The sequence below is a fragment of the Typopeltis vanoorti genome, chromosome 20 (assembly GCF_054136105.1).
Source record: "Typopeltis vanoorti isolate ZY-2024b chromosome 20, IOZ_Tvanoo_1.0, whole genome shotgun sequence".
Lineage (NCBI taxonomy): Eukaryota > Metazoa > Arthropoda > Arachnida > Uropygi > Thelyphonidae > Typopeltis > Typopeltis vanoorti.
The window spans coordinates 10105268-10124744 of record NC_143568.1 but is presented as its reverse complement, the minus strand read 5'-3'; the positions used below and the strand labels follow the sequence as shown (position 1 = coordinate 10124744).

The 19477-nt window shown below is 34.0% G+C and overlaps 1 protein-coding gene across 1 annotated transcript in view; it reads left to right on the top strand.

Moving 5' to 3' along the window:
* The window catches only part of MED23 (mediator complex subunit 23), a 435475-nt gene that overhangs the window by 115001 nt on the left and 300997 nt on the right, over positions 1-19477 (top strand). The window contains exon 11 of the mRNA XM_090410280.1: positions 9920-10006. Coding sequence (XP_090266406.1) covers positions 9920-10006 — 87 coding nt within the window. The remainder of the gene's footprint in view (positions 1-9919; positions 10007-19477) is intronic.

Below are 19477 nucleotides of genomic sequence, written 5' to 3'. Positions count from 1 at the left end.
AATGTGAGAATTACAGAGGTATTTCCCTACTGAGTGTTCCTGGCAAGATCAATGCAAGTATACTAGAGAAACGGTTGAGAAGAATTGTGGAAGAAAAGCTTGGTGAAGAACAAGCTGGATTCAGGCCAAATAGAGGCTGTCAGGATCAGATCTTCACTTTACGACAAATAGTCGAGAAAGCATGGGAATATAACAAAGATCTGTATTTAAGTTTTGTCAATTTGGAAAAGGCATATGACAAGGTGCCAAGAGAGAAGCTATTCAATACGCTGCAGTTATATGGTGTCAATGTGGCATTATATCAAGCAATACTTAGTCCTTATTTGAGTTGTAAGTCAGCAGTTAGAATTGAAGGAAGTACAGGGAGATGGTTTAATGTTAAATCTGGTGTGAGACAAGGATGTACATTATCCCCTCTGTTATTCAATATCTATATGGATCACATTATGAAGGAATATGGTATTAAACCTGATATCAAAATTGGAGATGTTAATGTCAGCCCTTTGCTTTATGTGGATGATGTTATACTTCTAAATAAATCCACTACAAGTCTGCAAGATTCTCTGACTAAATTGAATAGCTGTTGTAATAGATATGGTATGAAGGTCAGCAATAAAAAGACAAAGACAATGAAAATAGGCAGAATCAATGAAAATGTCAACTGTGTTGTGAATGGAGAACCTGTGGAACAAGTAAAACATTTCAGCTACTTAGGCCCAATTTTTACTGAAGATGGTAAACTAAATATAGAAATAGACAACAGAATCAGCAAAGCTGGTATCGTGGGAAGTCAATTGAATAAATTCATATGGAATAAGGGAGAAATTAGCCGGAACACCAAATTAGCTGTATACAAGACAGTGTTCAAACCAGTTTTAACTTATGGATCTGAGAGCTGGGTCAGAAGTAAAACACTTGACCAAAGACTAGAGACCGCAGATATGAGAGTCCTGAGAAAGATTATAGGCGTGAACAGATGGCATCAATGGCAATATCATATTAAAAATGAGGATATTAGGAAAGAACTTGACATTGTCAGCATCCAGGAATGCATTAGCAGAGCTAATCTCAGGTGGTATGGTCACTTAAATAGAATGGGAGAGGAAAGATTAGCAAAACAAGTATTCTCTGCCAGGTTGGCAGGAAAACGACCCAGAGAAAGACCAAGATATACGTCGATTGATACGGTACAAAGTGCCTTAGACGATAAAATATAGATCTGGTAATGTTGTAGTCTTGACAAGTAACAGACTGATTTGGAGGAAAATTGTAGATAGGAAGTTAGTAATGATGTAATTTTTTCATGTAGTACTGTCATATCCTGTACACCCCTTGAGGGTACATGGCAGGAATTTGATGATGATGATGATGATGAGCATCAAAACTGATCTTGAAACAAGACTGAAAATTCAGCTGTCATTAAATAAATTATTCTCAACATAAGTGAACCTGTCTTTTTATTACTTAAGCTATTTCTGTACCTTGCATCAAAAGTTTGTCAGAATGGCTCTAGGCTTCCTCTCTTTAGGTCTTCCTCTCTTTTCGTCCTGCTCACAAGTTAGCATTTTTCTATGATTCTTGAAGGATTAACTTCTTCCTCTTTTTTTTTCTAGGAGTTTTTATGTTGCTCCCACTCACAAAACGTTTTTTAAACCTATAGTACATTTATACCATGGGTAGGCTAAGGAATCTTTTTCAGTTTTTATATATTTTTGTGTTTTTTATTTATTTTTTTCATAGTGGCCTAACAGGCCTGATCCACATAGTGGATCAGGTCTGTTAGTGTATCTGCTCTCCAATTGATTAGAACAGTTGGTTACATACTCTTAGAGACCAAAAACGGAACTTTTTTTTTTTTTGAGCTACATCAGGCTGCCATTAAGCAGGGTGGTGGTCTTACACTGGCCAATGAAATTCATTTTTCACCTAATGACAATCACAAATATCCATTCCAATGCTTGAATTTGAACAAATTCAAATTAGTGGATAGTGGATCAGGCATGTTAGTGTATCTGCTCTCCAGTTGATTAGAACAGTTGGTTAGTGCAACCACTTGTTCATTCAATTATGGATAGATCTCATTACTATGCTTAGAAGAACACCAAATTTACAATAAATTCATCAAGTCTAATAAATTTGGTCCTACCAATCATATCATGTCTTTCAGACAGAGAATTCATTTGAAAAAAAAACACAAGTGTTGGATCAAAGCTGTTTTTTGACAGAAAGATTGTGTAAAGAATATCAAACTCTTATTCATCATTGACCAAATTTAAATAGGAATGACTGCCTGAGACTTTTCCTAGTTTTGATAAGTTATCTTTTAATATTCCTTGCTACTGTGTTAATTAATTTTTTTTTCAGTTTAATTTCTTTCTGCTTTGAATACTAATGTTATTACAGAGGTTAAGTTCTCTTCATGCTTGTGACATCGTATAAAATGACACAATTATTCAAAATTGTTATTCTGTTCTCTTAAAAAAAAGATTTTTCTGGGTAAGTAATTTCTATTTTTGTTATTAATATTATGTCTGTTACTTATCTCAACCATTTGAGGTGAAGAGATTTTATAGAATGGATGTTGGTGAAATCATTTGTATATGGTTGGAAGAAGAAAGCATGCAACCATCTCTGGAATGTTTATAATTGTCAAGGATATGAGTCTAGAAATGTTTTCTTGATGAACAGTGAAGTGGCAAGTGCATCATCCATGAATGAGTTGGCAAAGTATAATAAGTATGATTAGAAATCAAAGGGGAAATAATTGAACAAGTTTTTCAAATATTTAGGAGCAAAGGTTGGTCGATTGGTAGAGCCTCTGCTACTAATGGCTAGCAAAAAGTTAAGCAAGTTTGAGTGCAGTTAGTAGTTGGAAGGAGTTTAATCGTTCAATGCTGTTGGCACGCTCTCCCTCGATGAGTCTTTGGACTCCCTGGAAGTGTCACATAATAATAATAATAATAAATTAAATAACTATTGCACCACTCAAAATGAAGTATAAAAGCTGCTAGAATATCTGGATGTCTTAACATCCTTATCTTGATGAATAAGAGAATAAATAAAGAAACAAAGTTAAGAATCCATGAAGAAGTTGTAGGACTCATACCAATATATGTAGCAGAAACTACAAAAATTAGACAAATGAAACAGCTGAGATAAAACATTAAGAAAAATTAAAGGTGTAACAGTATCATCAAATTCAGAACATAGAAATCGGGAAAAAAAATTGTAAAATGCAGCCATTAAATGACTGGATCCAAAAATGAAATGAAAAATGGAAGAATCACATAGAAAGAACACAGAATAAGAGATGGATAAGAAAACTGAAGTGGAGGATGACTGAAGCAAAGATGGTGTGATTGTCTTTGTAACAGTGTGTTATTACAAGCAGTCAGGCTTAGGACTGAAAGAAGAAGAAAAAGGAGAATGATAGGTAGAATTGTTTTGAATTACAGCCAAAGGATCTAAGGCTGTGAGGTCACTGTATTATGTCTGTTGATTTCCTGTGCTCTTTTTGTTTTGTTGTCTGTTTTGCTAGATGAAAAACCCAAGTTTCCAGGAAATTTCTGTTACCTCATATGATATCTCTGATAGTAGCATGCAAGCTAAATATGAACAATTCTTAGACTCTTTGAAGGTTTTGTATACTAATGATAAATTGTTGAAGACGAGCTTTGAGAAGAATAAGCTGAGTTCTTCTCAGCTTATTTAGCCCAAACAGTGGTGCCTTGATCAAGGTTTTGCTTTGAGACAAATAGAAAACAAGATTAGAATATCCTAGATGTCTGGAGTAATTACTTTGAAAAATTGTTAAACAAAATAAGCAATGACAGAACCATACTAGAAAATTTTCAAGAGGAATACAAGAGGATTACCTATCAATAGAAAAAGCCATCAAAAACTTGAAATGCAGAAAGGTAGCCAGAGTAGATGATATTTGTCCAGAAATGCTTAAGTATGGAGATATAAAAGTTTTGAAGTGGTTACACTATACAATTCAGAGGGCCTGGTCAGAAGATAGAATTCTTCCAGGTAAGATTTAAGCAAGCATACTCAAAAAGAGGTTGAGAAAGATTGTGGAATGAGAAACTTGGAAAAGAACAAGTTGGGTTCAGGCCAAATAGATGTTGTCAAGATCAGATTTGCACTTTGCACATCAGGGAATATGACAGGAATTTGTACTTGAGTTTTGTAGATCTGGAAAAGGCATATGACAAGGTACCCAGAGAAAAGCTTTTCAAAACACTACAGTTATATGGGGTAAATGGAACATTATACATATTCTGTATTTAAAGTGTAAGTCAGCAGTTAGAATCAAAGGAAATACAGGAATATGGTTTGATCTAAAATCAGGGGTGAGACAAGAACGCACATTATCTCCACTCTTATTTATCATCTATATTGATCACATTATGAAAGAAAATGGCATTAGGCGTGATGTTAGAATTGGAGATGTCAACCTTAACTCTGCTTTATGTAGATGATATTGTGCTTGCAAGTACATCTAGTGCTATTCTCCAGGATTCTCTAACTAAATTGTGGACAGGGAGTTGAAGTTTAGAGGGCATATTATGGAGGTAGTCAGAACAGTACATCAGATTATGTGGAAACTTTCCAGAAATTGGGTTTTTCATCTTGCAAAACAGTACACCAAATAACAAGCAGAATAGAAAGGTTATTGTTCTCCTATACAAGGCTTTAATAAGGCACATCTGGACTCCCAGATTCTGTGATGATAAAGAAGTTGTGGTGAGGAACCAGAGGTGAGTGAGTGACAAAGATTGTAGCAGGTCTGTGGAATGCTCCTTATAAGAATAGATTGATGGTCTGTGAGCTTCAAAAATTAGCTGATAGATCAAAAAGAGGTATTTAAGTTATTAAAGAGACTTTATAGGATTGACACTGAAGATCTTTTTTTTCAGCACATAACAAGAAGGGAGAGAACAAGAGGATCACTAGGTTAAGACTAGTTTTTTTTTCTTGGAGGGTGGTGAATGAGTGTAATGGGTTGCCAGAGGTGGTTGTGGGTGCTTCATCAGTGAATGAATTTAATGAGAATTATGATAGATATTGTGTGAATGATGGCTAGTGTGTGAAAAAATGAATCTTCCACGATGAGTCTTCTGACTCCATGGAGGTACCTGTATACTAATAATAATAGATTGTTTATAAAATAAAGAGCCAAAAGGCTTCACTTCAGCGATGCAAATTTATAAAAATTAAGTGGATATTAAATCCATCATTATTTCAAAGCCGAATATAGAAACTATAAAAGTTTCATATGAAATTTGACCAGAGAACTTACGGGAATAAGCTCGCCGATATTTACGAGTAGCCCTAGCCATATGAAATAATTTCTATATTCGGTTTTGAAATAATGCTGGATTTAATATCCACCTCATTTTTATAAATTTGCATGGCCGAAGTGAATGTGGCTTGTGGCTCTTTCTTTTAGTAAATACTTTTATGCACCGACCGAGAGTTCACTTACAAAAAATACACGTCTCCAATGTTTTCAGTTAATCAGAACTGAGAGTTTTGCTCTCTTAAGGTTTCTGCATAGTCTCTGACAAAAACCAACCAGTTTGAAACAGCTGTCAGGCTAGTGAAACCTTTTCACAATGGACCAATAGGAGGGAAATATATGGACGCTTGAGCAGCAATCATCTCTCCTATAAGGTCTGGCTAGGGCAACTCGTAAATATTGGCGAGCGTATTCCCATAAGCTCTCTGGTCATATTTCATAATGACCAGAGAGCTTATGGGAATCTTCATAATGTGATCCATATAAATAATGAATAACAGAGGGGATAATATACATCCTTGTCTCACACCAGATTTAACATTAAACCATCTTCCTGTACTTCCTTCAATTCTAACTGCAGACTTCCAACTCAAATGAAGACTAAGTATTGCTTGATATAATGCCCCATTGACACCGTATAACTGTAGCGTATTGAATAGCTTCTCTCTTGGCACCTTATCATATGCCTTTTCCAGATTGACAAAGCTTAAATACAGATCTTTGTTATATTCCCATGCTTTCTGAACTATTTGTAACGTAAAGTGAAAATCTGATCCTGACAGCCTCTATTTGGCCTGAATCCAGCTTGTTCTTCACCAAGCTTTTCTTCCACAATTCTTCTCAACCGTTTCTCAAGTATACTTGCATAGATCTTGCCAGGAACACTCAGTAGGGAAATACCTCTGTAATTCTCACATTCAGTTTTTATTTCCCTTTTTATATATGGGTACTATTAGAGCTCTGCCTCAAATCATCGGGAATTCGTCCCTCTGTCCAGGCTTTCAGAACTATGCAGTGCAGCCACTGTAAGACTTATACCACCATACTTCAGCATTTCTGGTCGAATATCATCAACTCCTGCTGCCTTTCCACATTTCAAGCCTTTGATGGCTTTTTCTACTCCAAGTATGGATATGTATTCCTGACTGTATGCCTGCTGAGTGTTTTTTACCACTGTGCTATCACTGTTTGTTTCATTTAGCAATTTTTCGAAATAATTACTCCATACTTCAAGGATATCTTTTTCTCTTGTTTTCATGTCACCTTTATCATCTCTGATTCCTTTTACAGCACTCTTTCCTCCATTCCTAAGCTTCTTCAACAACCTCCAGAATATCTTACCACCACCTTGATATTTATTTCTATGTTCTTGCCAAAGTCCTCCCATGACTTTTGTTTAGCTAGTTTTACAGAGTGTTTCGCTTTCTTACATTTGTCTCTATATCCTCTAAGAGCACAAGCTGACTTATTTGCCAGAAACTTTTGATATGCTTCTTCTTTAACTTCCTGTGTCCACCATGGAGTTCTGATTTTTCTATCCTTGCAGACCATCTCACCACATGCCTCTCTGACTGAATCAATCATGGTTTTCTTCAAAGCTTGCCAATGAATCCCCAAGGTTTGGTTCCTGTTCTCAAACTCTTTCATTTTTTCTTCAATAATCTTTGTGTATTTTAGTTTACAGTTCACATCTGAGAGCTGCTCAACTTTTATTCACTTTAAAACTTTCTTACATGTTATTCTTTTCAATATGAAATTCAGTTTTATCCTGCTCAACACTAAATAGTGATTACTTCCAATTTCAAATCCTCTGTACACTCTGGTGTCCTGCACCAGAGTGTACAGGGAGAAATCATCACTATCAACAATAACATAGTGTATGAGACTTTTCTTATTCATTGCTTCTTCTCTCCATGTGAATTTGTGCACATTTTTATGTTGGAACATGGTGTTAGTAATAACCAGTCCATGTCCTGAGCATAAATCCAACAGGTATTTGTCATTATTATTAGCTTTGCTCTTTCCTCCAAATTTTCCCAAAATATTTTTGTATGTCTGACAATCATTTCCTACTCTGCTGTTTAGATCCCTAACAAGGACCAACTTTTCCTTTTTCATTGTGTCAGTTGCTTTTTTTAAATCCTCAAAAATTCCTCCACTTCTGCCTTAGTACAACTTCTGTGGGACCATAGGCACAAATAAGTCTCATTGTCCAATTCCCCATTTTGATATTAGCCCACATCACTCTACTTGAGACTGCCCTTGCCATTCAAGAAGATTAGTCTCGTATTTTGTGTTGAATACTATGGCTACTCCTTCTTTTCCTTGATTGTCATTGCCTGAATATAACATTTTGCATTTATTGCTCAGAAAGAACTCACCAGTTTTTGTCTTTTTTGTTTCAGTCACCTCTATTATGTCGATTTGGTACTTATCTAATTCCTCAGCTAGCTCCATTTCTTTGCCATTCAGGCTTTTTATGTTGATATTACCGATCTTTAACTCTGGTGATGTTGAGTTGGGGTGTGTTTTCAGATTTGTTCCAGTAGCTGACTTTTCGTTGTTTGCCCTGGTTCCCAAAAACAACAGGGGCCTTGTTTAACCGGGCGATGCCCCAGCCGGCATGGAATTTTGTCATGTTGTACCATCATTTTTAATTTTGGTTTAACCAATAAGAATACAATTTGGTCGGCTAAATCCCAAATTGCCAGCTCATCCTTGTTCGTTCAGTATCCAGGTAGATACCCAACAGATTGCACCACAAGAAGGTGAGGATTGGAAATTAGGTCAGAAGCCCTGGTTGTTTCTCTGCATTCCTTTAAAGGCTATGTGGAGGTCTCCTCTCAGTTATACAGCTTTAACCATAAGCACCCCGAAACACTAAGGAGTCTAAGGACTCCTTGGAGTTGTCCATAATAATAATAAGAAGAAACATTATTATTAGTATTATTATGGGCAACTTTAAGGAGTACTTAGACTCATCAAAGGAAGCCCTAAACATCATGTCAAGAATTTATTTAACATTTGTGCAGTATCTATCATACGTTGCTTTGAACTCATTCACAGTCATGACACTAACAACAGACTCTGGCAACTTATTCTACTCTTTCACTACTCTCAAAGCAAAAAAGAACTAGTTCTAACACCCCTGCTAACTACAATCTTATTCATTTTCCATGGATGGCCCCCAGTTTTCCTACTGCCACAACTGTTTTGAAAAATTTCCTCTGAATTAATCTTATAAAAACCCTTGGTAATTTGTATTGCTCAATCATATCACCCCTTTTCTGCCTATCAACCAGTTTCTGTAAACCACAAATCTACAATCTGTTCTCATAAGGTTCATTCATAGCTCTGCTACCATCTTGGTCACTCACCTCTGGATCCTCTCCATCTCCTCCTCATTACCAAGAAATCCTGGTGCCCAGATCTGTGTGCAGTAGTCAAGATGGGGTCTTATCAAGGCTCGATTTAAAAAAAAAAAAAAAAAAAGGAACAATAACCTGCATGTCTCTGCTTATCAAAGTATTCTTCAGTAAGATTAGAGACGTGGTTATAAGGTGACTTAAAGATGGGCTAAGTTGATTTAGAAAGAGTGGGACTCCATACACCAAGTATTTTCATTAAGGCAAATTGTTGAGAAATGCTTCAGATAGCAGACAATCTGTTTGCTGGCCTGGTTGGCCAAGTGGTCAGCTTATCCCTTTCTTCAACCAACAGTTTGCCCATTTCAATCCTACTGTGGGCACAGAAGTTTGTGATTGTCTTTAGATGGAAGATGAATTTTGTCACCCACTGTGAGCCCATTTATCCCACTCATTAGAGGATTGAAGTGGCTTATAGTTCCACATTTAGTCTGTAGTGCAAGGTTTCTAGATTATGTAAAAAATGAAATAAAAATACAAAAAAAAAAAAAAAAAAAATCCTTAGCCTACTCAAAGTACTAACATACTGTAGATTCACAGACCTTTAGTGGAGTAAGAACAAAAAGTCATTTACCGAAATATGATATTAAAAACTTTGACACTCACCAGCAACATACAGTATATTTGCACAAACCTAACATAGTCCAACTTAGATGACAGAAGGAGTTTTCTGTTTTGGTAAATATCTGACCATGAAGGTGTTAATAGTTAAAGCTGCAATGGAAATATTCAATTTAAGCTTAAATCTCAACAGGATAGTAATGGTGATTGTGATCAGAACCTATCTCTACACTTTCATCCGGGTGTTTTGTTCAGTACTTGCCCATGTATGATTATTTAGGATTCAGTCAATCAATTATATTATTTTTATAAGGAATATTTGGAATATATGGAATATTTTATAAGGAAAAAAATTACAAGAATAATTAATTTCACTAAAGAAGAGAAATATTGAAAACAGTTAAAAGAATTTAATATCTGCATTGAAATGCATTTGGGAATATTCGATATGACAAATTAAAATTATGGAAAGTAATCATGATGGAATATATATATATATATATAATTATGATTTTCATTTTATTTTTGTTTGTTTTTGCAATGAGTTCTAATCTGTTTTACTCAAACAAAAATGTGTGCGTTTAATCTCATAAATGATTAATTTATAATAGTATTTTTATTTCATTAGTTGGCAAACAGAAATTTGAGGAAAGGTAGAGATCATCTTATGTGGGTACTTCTGCAGTTTATTTCTGGTAGTATACAGAAAAATCCTGTAAGTATTGTATTCTTTAATAATCAAAATTATTAAATTTTTTTAAGCTCTCAAATTACTTTCAAAATTCTTCAAAGATTCAGAGACAAAGTTTTTTAATTTATTTTATTTTATTTTTTTTACTCAGTATGAATTAATGAAAGATGTTTATAATCCTTTATTATTTATTATAATAAATTTATAAGTCTCAACGAAGTCCAAACCGGACAGAAAACATGGGAAACGACCACAAACTGGAAAAGGTTAAGAAACTTTGGAAAAAGAAAAACATGGTGAAATATGTTACATGGAACATTAGAAGCATAGCACATAAAGAAGAAGAATTAGATAAAATTTTAAATGACGAAAATATAGAAATTGCAGTTCTTACAGAAACAAAAAAAGAAACTTAAAGGAAGCTAACAACAATATCATATATAGTGGAGTGGACAAACAAATACATGCAAAAGCTGGTGTAATGATTTGGATCCATAAATCAATTAAAGCAAAAATAACTCATTATACATACTGGAATGAAAGAATATTGGAAGTGCAATTAAATAAAGAAAATTTAACAGTTGTTGGAGTATATGCCTCTGAAGAAGGAAAAGAAGAAAATGATTACTTTTACAAAGAGTTACAAGGAATATATGAAAAATTAAATAAAACAGACCATATAATTATAGCCGGAGATCTTAATGCCAGAATAAGAATGAAAAAAAATTAACAATAATATACAAAAATTTGGAGAACAAACAGTAAACAAAAATGGAAAGCGACTCATTGATTATACAATATATAATAATTTAAAAATAATGAATACATTTTACAAACATAAAAATATACATAAATATACGTGGTATGTAAGAGGACAAAAGTCAATTATAGACTACTTTATAGCAAATAAAAAAGCAGCAAACCTCTTCCTAGACATTAAAGTTAGAAGAGGGCTAGAAATTGACATAGATCACTATTTAGTACAGGCAAAACTAAGATTTACACCAAACTGGCTACAAAAAATAAACAAACTAGAGAAACAAAATCTAATTACAAAGTAAGACTACTAAATGATTCAAGTATAAGAAATTTATACCAACAGAGGATTAATAACTACTTAGAAAAAATACAAGAAAATGAAGACATTGAGAACGAATGGAATAATATAAAAGAAATTATTGCATCAGCAGTATATGAAAGTCTAGGAACACAAAAAAAAATCATAAAAATAAAAAACTTCATATATGGGACAATGAAATAAAAACAATTGAAAATAAAAAGCTGGCTTTTAAAAGAAGGTTAAGTAGCTAAAAACAAGATGAAATTGAATATAAAAAAAGACAAGCAATAGCCAAATGAGAAACCAGAAAGAGAGACAGAGAAAGCTGGGAAAAATTTGTATCATATCTAGAAAATGACGTATACAAAATAAGACCCAGTGCATACAAAATACTAAAACACATGAATGCAGATATAAAAGAAACTGCAAATATAAATTGTGAAATAGATGTAAAAGAATTCTTGGATTGCTTTACAGATCTTTGGACGGATAATACTGGCATCAAAAATAATTACACCAAAACTTACAAAATACCTTAAATGATATGATAACAATCAAATAAAAAATAGCAAATCAGCAGGAGAAGATGGGATAAACTCCGAACTGTATAAATTTGCTGGAAAAAAATTTCATCAAAGACTACTCAAATTGTTAAATAAAATATATACAAATGGACAAATACCAATAGAATGGAATACAAGCATAGTAATACCTTTATTTAAAAAAGGGATAAAACAAAACTTGCCAACTACAGAGGTATTAATTTATTGAATATATGCTACAAAATATATAGCAGAATACTTAATGAAAAACTAATAATATACAGTGAAAAAATATTATCAGAATGTCAAAATGGATTTAGAAAAGGGTGCTCTACAATGGATGCAGCTTTCTGTTTAAAACTACTTATAGAAAAAAGAAGAGAATTTAATTTGGAAACTCATCTTTTGTTTATAGATTACGAAAAAGCATTTGACAAAGTAAAAAGATATATACTGTTTGATATATTACAAAGAATAAATATACCTAATATTTTACTACATGCAATATTGAATATATATATATAATGAAATAAAAATAAATGAAAAGTTGTCTGAAAAACAATCTATAAACCAAGGAGTAAGACAGGAATGTCCTCTGTCTCCAAACACTTTTCAATATTTACATTAATGAAATATTAATACAGTGGAACACTTTAAACAATCAAGGTATAGAAATTTCCAGGAATAACAAAATAAATACGCTATTATTTACAGATTATCAGGTAATAATATCAGATAAGGAAGACAATTTATAAAGAGCAATATATATAATTTAAACATTATAGTAGAACAGTTTGGAATGAAAATTTCCATAGATAAAACTAAAACAATGGCATTTTGTGGACAAACTCCAGTTAGAAGAAAATAGTTATTAATAATAAAATAATAGAACAGATAAATATTTTCAGTTATCTTGGATGTGAAATATCATGTGAAGGAGAAAAAGACAAAATTAAAAACTTCAAAATTTTTACAGATTATAAGCCTGATAAATAGAACACTCAACCCAAATATATAGTACAAAAAGAAACATGCTTGAAAAATACAATACTTTAGCAGTGCCCACATTATTATATGGCAGTGAAATTTGGGCAATAAACAAAGAATAAAAACAAGTGAAATGAGATTTATGAGAAGAACTGCAAAGTACACATTATTAGATCAAAAAAGGAACGAAGACATTTTAAAAGAACTAAAACTAAACAATTATAAACAAAAATGGATTGAACATGTAAACCAAATGGCCAACACTCGATATCCTAAACCAGTGTTTCTTAAAATGGTGCGCGTACCCCCGGGGGTACGCGGCAATTTTCGGCCATGCATAATTAAAGGAGTCATTATATTTTTCAACAAACAGTGCAATTAGAGACAACCGGGATAAAACGGCACTAACTAATGAATCACATCCCCTCTCCAACAGAAACTGCTGTATAGACCAAGCAAGTAAAAACCGTATGTTGCCGGTGGAACATATGGTTTTGCTTGACACCACCCCATCCCACTCATTAACGTGTTAAAACTAAGAAATATATAGTGAATGTGTTTCATATATTATGGAATTCGGTTGAAGGAATTAGTATTTCAACTCAACTGTTGAAATGCTAATTTGTCTTTTTTGCGCGATCTTTTGTTAATACCGCACCAATCATATGCAGTTCTTCACTGCTCTACATATCTCAAGTCTTGTAAATTACTGGTAATTTTTGCTTGAAATAATGGGAATGAAGATGACACTATTTGGGTAGATGACTTTGACGATGCACACAAAGAAACTGATCTCGATGCTAAAAGTAGTGATAGCGAGTAGGAGCTTCTTGGTAAGTCGCACCATTTTCAGTTTTTTTCTGAAAACTTTAGTTTCTGAAAATTCCCGCATGTATCTCGCAACACAATTTTTTAGCTTTAATTTTGGGGAAAAAGTTATATTCGAGTAAATACAGTATTTTTTTAGCTTTCAAATTCTTATGTATGGATCATTAGTTAAAGATTGGATTTATAAAACCCCCAAAAGAGAGTAATGTAGCAAATACAAGTAGCTGTAAGCAACAAGAAAACTTTGATATTGCTTCTGGATCAAATGAAATTGAGTGTGTTGTCTGACATCTCTAGAGAACCAAAATTTAAAAATAAATCATATTTTATGTTTACATGAACATATAAATTAAAATAAAATACATAATTAATTTTAATTAATATTTTAAATTAATTAATTTTAATTAATTAATTAGGGGTACTTGGTAATAATGAAAATTTAAGAAGGGGTACGCGGATATCTGAAGTTTGAGAAACACTGTCCTAAACAAATACTAAAATATAAGCCAATTGGAAAGAGGAGGGTAGCCCTCAAAAAAAGGATATTGGATGGATAATAAGACCAGAACAGACCAATGTGGTCTATACCCGTAATTAGTGTTATGATGATGTGTTCCAGTAAATTAGCAAACGTCAATCCTCCATTTACTGTTAGGCCTGTTAAAACAACAGCAGCTGCTGTCTAATAATATCCCTTTACAGTACAACTGCAGACCCACCGAACTAGTTTTTCCTCTTCATTTATTCCATCTACCTCTGTCCTCTGGAACAGCCTTTCTCATGATGTGTTTACCAACAAAATTTCAACCTACTGCTCTTGAAGAAGAATGTCAATAGGTTTCTTCTTTCTCAACCCTCTTCTGCACACCTCACAGGCAGCACTGATGTGTTAGAGGTTCTTGCACCTCCTTGTGTGTTGAATAAATAAATAAAATAAAAGTAATACCACTTCTTAAACTCATTCACTTTTTTGCACTTTTACTACCCTCTCAGGCAATGTATTCCATACTTCAACCACTCTCCATGCATAAAAATAACTTCTTACTCTTTTATTCATTACTTCCTTTTGTATCTTCCAGTGATGGTCCCTTCTCCTTGTTCTTCCATATGGAAATTTCCTCATTGTTAATATACAACAATCCCCCAATTAGTGCATCATTTTTTTTCTATGCCCAAATTATAAATGTTATAGATTTTAAAAATTTTCTATCTATTCATTTTTTTATGAGTAACTAGTTTAAAAAATCACTCACTAGGATAAAATAATTTAGTTACCGATTTAAAACATTTTACAAAGTTATTTTTTAATGGCATATTACACTATTTGCATGTACACTATTGTGTACATGCAAATAGTGTCAAGGCCAGTTTGCCTGCTTTGCGGGATGAAAAACCCCAGAATAAACTGGGGAAAAAACCCTGCTGTCCATGCCCAAGACTGGCTAACTTGGCTATGGCTGAGGAAGATCCTTCAGCTCCTCACGTCACCGACGGGAATCGAACCTAGGACACTCCTTCCCCAGGCATATGGAGTGTCCTAGGTTCGATATTATTAGATGTCAATGACCAGATAACTTCTTTGATTCTGCAGCAGGTAGTTATCACCTGTGCTGTCCTACATCTTTTTAGAAATATGATTTTAATAGGCTCCTCTCATCTACTTCTCCTCCTGTCTACTACGCTCTGGAGACCATATTCCCATAATCTGTTTTTGAACTTGACATTCCAGAGTCCTGATACAGTCCTAGTTAATTGGCCTCTTCTCTGATGTTTTCTTATTGCCACCATAGCCAAGTGACCAGACCTATGTACAAAAATTCAAATGAGGCCTGGTTAGTACTTTTTACAGTAGATGTATCACCACTTTATCCATACTTGTTTGGTTCTTTGCATTATGGCAACAATTTTCTGGGTAACCCTTACAACTTTACAATGTGTCCCTTGAACTTCACTTCCCTATCCATGAAGATCTCAAGATCTCTTGCCAAGTTCCTCCAGTATGATAAATCCCATTCCACTTTCTCTGCCAAAATGCATAACTTATTCTTATCAGCATTGAAGCAACATCCCCATTCTTCAGCCCAAAGCACCAACCTATTCAAATTCTCTTGCAACATCACGCCAACACTTCCTGACATTGCTCTTCCTAATTTAGCATCATCAGCAAGCAACTGAATATCTTCTCTTGCACCTTGAATTATATCATTGATATATAAATTAAACAGTGGTCATAGAACAAAACCTTGTGATACCCCATTTGTCATCTTCCTTTTTCAGGACGCTGTACCTCCACACACAACTCGCTGGCTCCTGTCACAAAATTATCATTCCTATAACCAAGCTACAAATTGCTATTTATCCTCATCCTGCTTGATTTCAACGGTAATTTTTCATGTGGTATTATGTTGAATGCTTTAGCAAAGTTCAGATAAATCGCTGTATAAGCATCTCTTGTGTCTAATATACTAGTCACACTATTATAAAATATAACCAAGTTACTTAGCAAGACCTCCTCTTTGAATGATTTCTATTCTCATTAATCCAAGTTTGTATTCTTTATCTAACCAGCCTCTCTAATGCTTTCATGACTGATATATACACTGGCCTCTAATTAGAAACATCTGATTTTCTTTATGCAGTACCACTATTTTTCCTTCTTTGCAGTCTTCTGAGACTGTTCCTTTTGCCAGACTCCTTTTTGAACATCCAAGTCAGGGACACTGGCATCTTCTTTGCACATGGTGATATCCCATACAGACCTGAGCTTTATCAATCTCAAGGTTATTTAATATTTTAAACACTTCTAATCTTGAACTGTCAGTTTCTTTTCTCTTCCTATTGTTATTCAACACTATTCTTAATTACCTTACATGAAATACTTATTGATCATTTCCACTACCTCTTCAGCAGATGTGACCTGTGTTCTCTCATCAGCAACTAAGTCAACTAAGTTGGGTTCTTTGCATTGTGGCAGCAGTTTTCTTGTTAACCCTCACACTTTCACAATGTGTCCTCTGCAAATTCACCCTTTATTCTACTAGTGACATAACTGTACAATTTTCTTTACTTGCAATTTCTTCTTCCTCACCACCTATACTCATCATCTTCCTAGTCTGTGCCTTATATTCCTCATGATGCTGAAGTGTACCCCTCCATATCATCCTCTTTCTGAGAAGCTTTGCATAATTCCATGATTCATTCATTTCATTCCCTACTTTATTTATCCTGCTAATGTTAGGAATGCAATCTGACTGTGCCACAAGTAACTGATTTCAGACAAAGTTCCAGGCATTGCTGATTTTTCTCCCCTTCAAATTAACATGCCACTGCATATCACCAGTCTCTCTCCTCAATTTATCATAGTCCCCTGCTCTGTAATTTCATATATCTCTTTTGTTCTTTAACGCTTATACTTCCCTATCCACTCCCCTCATCAAAACCATATGACCACTCTCTCCCTATTTTATGGTATCATAGTGACATATTCTGTTATTACTGCTGTATGAGATATTATTAAATCCAAAATTCATATTCCACCTGTTGCTTCATCTGCATGCTGCATAAGATATTTGTCTCTAAATAGTTTATGGAATTCAGTCTCCTTATCACTCACTCACGTTATTTTCTGCTTCCAATCAATGCTTGCATAGTTCTTCTAGTTGACAGTATATATGACAAGAACTGCATAGGACTTTATCAAACCTAAAATATTATTTTTTCATGTGCTGACATGCACACTTCATCAGAAGCATGCTTATTATACATAGTTAAAGCCACCCATTATTATCAACCTACCATCACTTGCCCGTCTTATCTGTCTGAACCTTTCAGAATCATTTCTCTACATTTCCTAGTGTGTAACAACACCACACTAAATATTCAAAAATTTGTGCTTACCTCAACCTCACATCATATGGCCTCAAAACCATTATCACTACTGTTTTTTTTCAAGTTCCACATGGAGGGAATACAATTCTTTTGAAATTATAATAATACCTCACCTCCTCTTTTAAGAAGGTGAGGTATTATTAAGTATTATTATTAAGCATGTCTCACCAACACTAATGATTTGCAGACTGACTAACTGTATCAACACCATAGACTCCATATATCCTTAATACATCTTGCATAGTACTGTGTTATATAAGCATAGTAACTTTCCCCTGTCCCCATTTCTTCTCCCACAATTCCTCACCCTATCATTTCTTTGACTCTGCTGCTCCCATTAAAACCATCCTCACACCCTTATCTTGTCTTCCTTTGTCATTTATCTCACGCCAATCCTAGTAGATTATGCTCACAGTCCCACTATTTAGTTTTTGTTTCCCTGAATTGGCTACACACTCTTCCCCTCTCATCAACAATGTACCCAACTTCACACTGCTTCTCACTCATACATAGGCATCTACAGCAAAGAACTCTTTCCTACCTTCAAATTTATCCCATATATCCATATATCAAGTCCTCTGTTCTTGCACATTCTAACTTTCATGCTATTCATAATCATTGTTCTTCTTGGCTCCTTGCAACACACTCGCAGTTCTTCCTCTTGCATTCTTCTGCTTCACTGTCACTAGCAACACCTGCATATTCCACTTCCTCACAAAAAGTTTGTTCCTACCAGCACAGTTAACTCTTCTGTAACTTCTCCTTTCGCTGCAGCCTCTGTCACTTTTCTTATTTATTGTTCCTCTTGGACATGCTTCTGATACCTGCTCCATTTTCACATCTATCACCCCGGAGTGCCCATACAGCACTACACACACTTCTTTCTACCATTCCACTGTAAGCATTATATAATAATTATTTCATATGATTTTCATTGCCAAGATGTTGGCTGTTTTATTTTGTAATTATGATTTACATGTCAATTTTGAGTTCACTTATGAAAAATATGTAATTTCAAGGATGAGCTATTGTGTATTCTGAATTCCATTTGCTCACTGATGGGAGATGAGAGATCAAAAGATATATTTCATGTAAAAAGTAGCTAAAAAAAAGCTGTGGAAAGACTTTGAGATGATAATATAATGAAAGTGATAATATTTGGAGGATATTGAAAATAAAAGCTGTGGAGGAAAAGATACCACAAAAGGAATCAAGGAGAGACAGAGTGAGATGAAAAGGTTACATAAAGCAGATAAGGATATTCTAGTTGTCTGGAGAGTAATTACTTGAAAAATTATTAAATGTGCAACAACAGAACAGTAGTAGGAAATGGCCAAGAGGATCACAGGATTTCAATATTGCAGGTAGAAGATGCTGTTAGAATTGTTGAAAGGAAGCAGTAGATGATACTATAATTTGAACAGAAATGCTCAAATATGGAAGTACAAAATTTTATACTGGCTTTACTGCATAATTCTGAAGGCCAAGTTAAAGGGTTGAATTTTCTGGATGATTTCAATATCTCTAAATAGTTTTAAATCATATATAATATATTATAAAACAATGTGAGAATTACAGTTGAATTTCCCTACCAGGTATTATTCCAGTTAAGATTTATGAAAGCATACTTGAAAAACTAAGAAAAATTTTTGAAGAAAAACTTTATGATCAAAGTACTTTCAGATCAAATATGGATTATCAGGATCAGATTTTTACTTTAAAATAAATTGTCAAGAAATAAGGAATATAATAGGAATCTGTATTCACGTTTTGTAGATCTAGAAAAGACATATGGTAAGGTGTTAAGAGAAAAAGTTCTCAATACCACAATTATATGGGGAACATTGTACAGAGCAGTACACAGTGTGACAGAAAAATATAACCGAATTAAAATAAGCCAATATATAGATAAGGAAAATATTTTATACTTGTAATGCTCAAAATAATCCAAAAATAATCCAATAATCCTAAAGGACCAATTACTCTTGTTAAAATATTCATACACTTGTCTGCTGTGATAGCATTTAATTCTGCCATCATATTCTTCTGAATGTCATAAACCCTGTCAAATTGGCATCCTTTCAATCTCAGTTTTCATCTTGGGAAACAGAAATAGTTTGTTGGATCCAAGTTGGTGAAGTAAGGAAAGTAGTTGAGTACTGCAACCTGATTGTGAACTAGAAACATCTA